Source organism: Perna viridis, chromosome 12, assembly GCF_037379345.1.
Source record: "Perna viridis isolate PV_CMFRI_1.1 ecotype Kerala chromosome 12, ASM3737934v1, whole genome shotgun sequence".
NCBI classification, from domain to species: domain Eukaryota; kingdom Metazoa; phylum Mollusca; class Bivalvia; order Mytilida; family Mytilidae; genus Perna; species Perna viridis.
In genome coordinates this window covers 19,598,579-19,606,600 of record NC_142456.1, presented here as the reverse complement: position 1 = coordinate 19,606,600, position 8,022 = coordinate 19,598,579, and the positions used below count along the sequence as shown (strand labels likewise).

Below are 8,022 nucleotides of genomic sequence, written 5' to 3'. Positions count from 1 at the left end.
TAATACAAGTTCGGAGAGAACTAATTTCCGAGGTTTTGAAGTAAATCTTTAGAACTTATCCACATAAGATTAATGCACTACGGGAGTGTGCGGTATTGAAACTAACTTGCTGTCAATCTTTTACCGCGGACAATATCTTTGTAAGGGGAATTGACTTATCCTTCGAGGAGCAAGATGAAGATCCAGCTATATATCTTTCGTTGAATGGATTCGTATGAAGTTTGGGAATCCAACACAAGTAAGGTAAGTTTTCACATTTGTTTTAATGTTGAGAGAATGCATGAAGGATTTATGGTTGTTAAGTTTTTTTTATCTCAGTCATTTGGAAGAATCTGTCATTTGTTAAGAATTATGACTAAAATTTTTGTATCGCAGCAAACTATATGATACCATATTATTTTTTAACATTTTATTGAAATTACATCTGTAAAAGTGTTCACACCCATACAATTTGCAGGTATATGTTATTTTATAGATTTGGACGGAAATATATGTGTCGCAACAACACATATAATGCATATATATGTTGACAATTTTAACATTTTAAACAATAATAGCATACCATTTGTCAAATTTCAAGTGTTCACACTCATTCAATTTGCAAAAAAATCTCAAATTTAATAGTTAGTATGAAATATATGTATCATCACAGCCATCTGTATAAAATTTTCATTGACAATTTTGATATTTTGTACGATAGTTTTAGACTTATAGGTATACTATAAGTGTTCGCACACATACACTTTGCAAACATGTGCCATTTTGAAGTTTTAGAATGAAATATAAGTGTCACTACCACCAACTTGACACCAATTTATCAATTTTTAATATTTTAAACAATAACATCATACTTTTTTTTGAAGTTTGAAATGTTCGCTCTTAATCACACTGCAGAAATATTTTTTTTAGAATTTTGACTGAAATAAATGAGTTGCTGGCCCCCACATGATTCTAGCATTAACATATTTAATAATCTTATACAATTATTCCAGATAATTATGTAAATTAAAAAAAAAGAAGATGTTTTAATGTTTTTACAATTATATGTATTTTTTAAGAAATTGGACTGAAATATTAGTTTCAGCCATCCCAGTATAAAGTGTTTCAATGATCAATTAGATGGTATAACAGGAAGCACATCTATTGTGTATAAGAATTAAAGTGGTTCCATTGAACCAAAACATTATAATTTATATGAAATTTAGAAGTTTTATAATAATTAAAAGTTAATAAATGAATATGCAACATATCTCCAATCGTTAAACTTAGAAACGCCTTTTCCATCTGAAATTAAGCAAGAGTATCCATAAATGCGTAATCTAGAAATGTTTAAAACTTTGAATTCGTTCTCAATTCATGCATGTATATATCTACATTATTATTAATATCTTACATTATTGTTACCATCCACTCGGAGTGCAAATATTGCGTGATTTCGATAATTCTCGAACCCGGCTGCGAGAGATTTTAAATTCGATGTTGATTGATTAATATTAATGCTACAGCACATAACTTTGCACATCTGGTATTTAACGCTTTACAATGTCTATGATATAACATGTATTTTACTTTTTCTTTTCGGAAGGGGTGGATCAGCGACAACGTCAAATAAAACGATGCAATTGGGGTTTGGGCAATGGGAAAGGGGCTACGGGGAATGGGACATGAGGTAATGGGGGATGGGGACAATGGGGTATGGGGCAATTTGGAAATTATCCCACACAGGGACTGTATTTGATAAAAATATGATATAAAGATAATATTTGAACAAACAATTCAGTGGGATAAATTTGCCATATGCCATTCATATCACAGGAAGTGCCTGGTGACTACATGGACAGTTTCTTAGCTGTATGGCCTTATTTTTTGAACAGGCAATAATTCTGTTAATTTCAATAAAATGTTTTGAATTAGTTTGCATTAGTTCCTAGTTCGCAAGCGTTTCGTCTTGTAATTCATGAATAATCGTGTCATATCAAACAGTAGAACAGAACCCAAAACAGAGATAATTATTATAACGCCAATTGCTCCCAAAACTTTCGACGACGTTCTGCCATCATAAGCCGAGGAACGAGCTCGTAAGGCCGAGCCTGTTGACGATTTATCTATTTTTAACTTCTTGCCAGCGTCAGCCGGCGATTCAGTTTTGACTTCATAAGATGCTGTGTTCACCTGTTGTCCTACTAGGTTACATGGACAGAAACATTGTGGATATATACCTGTCGAGGTCTGGGGTGATGATGAAGAGACAAAGACCGAGCTAGACGATGTTTGGGGTACACTCGACGATGAAAAAGATGTCGTAGTCGTCGACTCCAAAGTAGAATCTAATGAAAACTTATCCTTCGATGCGGTCGTTGTTGAATGCTCCGTCGATATTTCTGTCGACGACGAGGGTGATAAGGATACCGAGTCTGTAGTCAGCACATCAGCATTTTCGGAGGTCGATACTGAAAAAGTCGAAGAAGTTGTTGCTTGCGACGCTGTTAAATCGGCTGTTGAGGCATAAGTTGTACTTTGCGATACTGGTGAATTTCTATTAGAATTAAAAGTTGATGAATTAGTTAAATCAGTTGTTGAAGCAGTTCTATTTGGCAAAGTTTGCGAATCAGTGTTTAAAGAAAAAGTTGTAATTTGCGATGCTGTAAAATTACTCGATGAAACAGAAGTATTCGCAAAAGGAGTTGTACTTGGCGGCGTGGACGAATCAGTTGTTGAAGTTGATATTTGTGACGCTGTTACATCAGATGTTGAGGCAGAAATTGTATTTTTCGACATTGATGAATTAGTAAGGAGAAAATGGGTTGTACTTTCTGACATCAACGGGTCACCTTTTAAAGCAATTGTATCATTCGACGCGGTTACGTTAGTTGTAATAGTAGAAGTAGTGTTTTGCGACATTAGTGAATTGGTTAGGGAAGGAAGAGTAGCATTTTCTATCGTTATTGTATCAGTATTTTGCGTTGATGTAAAATTAGTTGCTGAATCAGAAGTATTAGGTTCCGACCCTGTTAAATCGGTTGTTGAAACAGGAGTTGTACTTTGCGACACAACTGAATAAAACATAGAAGCTCGAGATATGCTATGTGACATTGTTGAGTCAGTATTTAAAGCAGAAGTTGTATTTTGCGCCGCAGTTAAATTAGCAAAAAAAGCAGAAATTGTACTTTCTGACGTTGATGAATGAGTTCTTAAAACAGAGGTTGTATTTTGTAATGCATTTGTTAAAGTAAAAGTTGTAGTTTGAGGCGTATTTAGCTCGGTTGTGGAAGTAGGGGTTGTTGTATGTGACGCTGTTACATCTGTTTTTGAAGTTGAAGTTGTGCTGTGCGACAATGATGAAGTATTTTTTGAAGGTGAAGTTGTAATTAGAGAAGCAATTTTTGACGATGTTGTTGAATCAGATGTTACTTCATTCATTGGTGAAGATGTTGTTTGTCTTGTTGTCGAAGCAGTGGTTGTTTGCAACATTTCCAAATCTGTCGTTGATGTTACTGCAGGATTTTCTAGTGATTGTGTCGAAGAATCAGTTGTTGGCGCACTGCTCGAAAAATCGTTCGCTCCAGTTGGTGCTGTGTGTACAACCCATGACATTGCCGTATTATTCAATAAGGTGTTGGCATTTGTGCTGTGTAATGGTGTTGTAAAATTGGCTGAAAACATGTATCATGATTTTAACATATTAAATGAAAAATTGAAAAATATTATCTTTAAAGGAGTCAGCAATACATGAATCGAATATTTGTATTGGTCTTTGATTAGAACTATATGCAATATGTTCAAAAACGTTTATCATAATGTCTTCGCCCTATCAAAGTATAAAGACGAACGAAAGGATGCATATATAATTAATGATATTAAATCATTGTCATGTATGCGGTTACATGTTAAAAAACTTTATTTGCAGCTACATGTTTATGCGTGCAGTGTATGTAATAATAATCGTGTATTCTAGTATTTATCTTATGTAAGATAAATTACTTACTTTTCCAACATAATGCATATCGTGTTTCATTGCAGTTTTTCGTCCTCCATGAAGTGTGATTCCTTGTCAAAACGACACAGTCCGAGTCATATACTGATGATGAACAATTGGGATATGTGTGTTCTGCTCCCACCATACAATCTGGTTCCGTAGATTCCCAGGGACGAAACGTTCCAAGCTCATCACAGTCTATCCACTGAAACGTCTGGTTGTCTGTGCTCCATCTCAAACCGATCCAAAAATCAGTTGCACTACAATTGAATAAAACATATTTTCTGGAAGTGCTTCTATCCACCCGGAGCATCGTTACAGTATCAGAGATTATGCTTTAGATTCCCACGGCTATGAGGGCTTTTTAAACTTTGGGGGTTGCATGTGTAAAAATAAATTGCAGTAAGAACGTTGTTAATTTTTTAGAATATGAAGTTGACAAAAAAGACGATGGTCCATAGACGCACAATTTTCTCGATCGAATACTCTTAAAACTTCAAGCTAAGTGTCCTACCGTAGAGAAGTGTGCTCTCATCAAAGATGCATACATGTTGCATTAATCTACTTCTGACAAAATGAAAAAAGTGAGTTTTCTTTTCAGACTGTTTATGAGCAACACGGCGGGTGTTTCTAAAAAAGCAGAGGACGCTTATGCTAACGGCGCACCTGGTCCATGCTTCCAGTTTTTAGTATAGTCCGAGTTGCTCATTTGCTTTTGTTACTTTGTATGTATGATTTCAGTTACTTCATGTTCTTTGTTGTGTATGTCTGTTGTCCATGTCTGGTCTTTGCCCCTGGATTACATTCTTTTGATTACCGCTATAACCGTGGTTCCCTTGATTACTCTTTCTATATTTGTTCACATGTGTGCATTGATTTTATTAATGTAGAAATGACACTTAAACAAATATTAAAATAACTAGCTCCTAAGTTTCGTGAAGAAAATATTCATTATTATTATTATGGTAACTCTTCAGCAAAAGATAATACGTAATTTTTATCTATTTGCTGTAAGTATTTGATACATTGTCTTATTTTATATGATCATTAAAAGATGATAAACATAAAAAAAAATGTAGCTTTAAAAATTATAATGAAAAGGCTTATTGCAAATCGATTTTGTACTTACTTCTCTGAGTTTTTTAATAAAAAAACGGAAACCGCCTGAAGTGTTACGTTATCTTTGATCGTAACTAATACTAATCCCAGAATTGCACACTCGTTAAAAGCCTCCATCCATGTTAATCCCTCCACAACAGTTAAGTTACCTGAGTGACAAGCATATTTATCTCAAACATCAATAAATCAAATAAAATTAACTGAAACCTCTGATAACGAAAGTGTAAGACCACCACCTTTTAACTGACATATCTTCGTCATCAAATAAAAACAATACAGAAGATAAGATCACCGCTGGGTTGCGGTGCAATTTTGTTACATTTCCACATTCAAAGATAAATATAAAGCCTCAGTTAATTAATTTGTGAAAATTGCTTCTTAAAGTGACTATGTTTTACCAAAAAAAACTTACTTATCAAAGAGAGGGTTTTTAATGGTGAAGACGACAAATTTGTGGATGACATAGTCGCTGTTGAAGGTACTGTTGTCGGAGAAAAGGTCGTTGTTGTAGATGTGGTTGTTGTTGGAGACATCATTGTCGAAGATGTGGTTGGTGAGGATGTTTTTGTCGTAGATGTGGTTGATGGTGATGTTGTAATTGTAGATGCAAAAGTCGGAGAGGTTACTGTCACAGACGTTGTTGTCGGGGCCATTATTGTTGAAGATGTGGTTGTTGCAGACGTCTCCATAGGAGAGTTTGGAGGCGTCGTTGTTTTTGATGTGGTTGTTGGGAACGTCGTTGTCGAAATTGTAGAGTTTGGAGACGTTGTTGAATACATTGTTGTCGGATACATTGTTGTATGTGTGGATGTTGGAGACGTTGTTGTCGTAGAAGTAGAAGTTTGAGACGTTATTGTCGAATATGTGGTTGTCGGGGACGTTACTGTCGTTGAAACTGTTGTTGGAGTCGTAGTGGACTTTGAAGTCGTTAAAGTTGTTGTAGTAGATGTCGACGATGGAGACGTCGTTGTCATGGATGTGGTTGCCGAAGATGTAGAGATTTGAGACGTTGTTGTCGGAGCCATTGTTGAAGATGTGGTTGTTGGAGACGTTGTTGTCGTAGAAGGAGAAGTTGGAGACGTAATTGTCGTAGACTCTGCTGTTGGAGAAGTCGTTGATGAAGATGTGATTGTTTGGGACATTATTGTCGTAGATGCGATAGTTGGAGACATTAATGTCGTAGAAGTAGACGTTGAAGACGAAGCTGACGTAGAAACTCCTAATGGAGAAGTTGTTGCCATAGATTCAATTGTTTGTGATGTTGTTGAAAGTAAGGTGGTTGGAGATGAAGTTGTCGCAGATGTGGTTGTTGTAGACGTTGTAGTTGATGTAGACGTTGGAATCGTCGTTGTCGTAATATTTGTTGTTGCAGATGTCATTGCTGAAGATTTGGATGTATGGGACGTGTATGTCGTAGAGGTAGTTGTTGGAGATGTTGTTGTCATCGAAATAGAATTCGGAGACGTTGTTGTCGACGAAGTTATTGTTTGGGACGTCGTTGTCGTAGATGAAGACGTAGGAGACGTCGTTGGGGTAGTTGTTGTTGTCGTAGATGTTGCTGACGGGAATGTTGTGGTCGTAGATGATGTTGTCGGAGATGTCGTTGTTGAAGATGTGGTTGTAGGGGACGTTGTTATCGTAGATATTATTGTTGGAGATGTTGTTGTTGTAGAAGTAGAAAGCTGAGACGTTGTCGTAGATGCGGTTGCGTGGTTTGTCGCTTGCATGGATGTGGTCGTTGGAGACTTCGTTGCTGTAGAACTTGAAGTTGACGATATCGATATTGGTGATGTTGCAACTAAAATTTTAAAACATATTTATGAGAAGTATATTAATACTATATATGGTATTTATTTTCATTTATTTTTATGCAGAAGTAGTTAAACAGAAAGAAAAATCAGAGTTATTAGAATTTAAAATCATGGTAAACGCCTAAAAACAGGCAACACAGTCGATAACACGTAATATCTAACTTAAGACATTCTGTGACATATGCATAATAGAATCTATATTTCTGTACAGTTTTATTCACAAACGCTCCTATCAAAAGAATTAACGAAATAAATGAGCATGACAAATGCATACTTTATCATATATTTTATTTTTTGTTCTAAAACATTGTACAGTAGCAGTACCAATAAACACAATACTGCAAAAAATATTTTTGTGGTCTTTTTTTAATTTGTTTTAAAATTCCCAACCGGAATATAAAATGTCCTATAAAAACTTAAATGATGTACGAAATCAACGATTATTAAATCACACGAACGCACACACCATTAAAGTTTATTCGCACGAGTATCATTATAGTATCTTGATTAAACTCACCTAAGAAAAATAGAATCATGAAATAACTAATGAAAGTAAATCGCTTCAAACTCATGATTGCTGAGTTTCATGACAAAATTCGAAATGAGCAAATAACTTCAATCGAAATAGATCATACACAATTTGTAATAAGATCACAGAAAACTTATATAAATAGCTCATACAAAAATCATACCAACAACTCCAACATAACCGTACCATAAATCAATAAAAACTCGTACCGATAGCTTCAATGAAACTTATAATGATAATTTAACAAATGCTACAACAACACTGATAAAGTTTTCTAATTTGATGCTTTATTGATATAATTCTAAATTTCCGGAAAAATACTGATGAAAATGACGATTTTTCTAATAACAGGGTTTGAAAAACTGGTCGATGTACTCTATCAATTAAATGCCTACAGGAAATTTTCTTTAACCATCTGGAGGTCTTGCGGTTCAATAATGATGTGTTTCAAAGCTATTAACATGTGGATTTAAAACTTTCTGAGCCGACAAAACAACGGACGTTTGGATGGATGAACACAATGCAAACCATATTCTTTCTATTTTCAAAGAGGAAAAAACAAAACTCTTTTCAAGGCAAATCAGTCG

At 35.0% G+C, this 8,022-nt stretch overlaps 1 protein-coding gene across 1 annotated transcript in view; it reads right to left on the bottom strand.

Moving 5' to 3' along the window:
- Positions 1 to 438: 438 nt before the first annotated feature.
- The window catches only part of LOC148601593 (uncharacterized), a 28,512-nt gene continuing 20,928 nt past the window's right edge, over positions 439 to 8,022 (bottom strand). Inside the window, exons 9-12 of the mRNA XM_088555935.1 lie at positions 5,508 to 6,893; positions 5,106 to 5,244; positions 3,986 to 4,236; positions 439 to 3,653 (exon numbers count right to left, since the gene is read on the bottom strand). Coding sequence (XP_088412061.1) covers positions 1,921 to 3,653; positions 3,986 to 4,236; positions 5,106 to 5,244; positions 5,508 to 6,893 — 3,509 coding nt within the window. The 3' untranslated portion in view covers positions 439 to 1,920. The remainder of the gene's footprint in view (positions 3,654 to 3,985; positions 4,237 to 5,105; positions 5,245 to 5,507; positions 6,894 to 8,022) is intronic.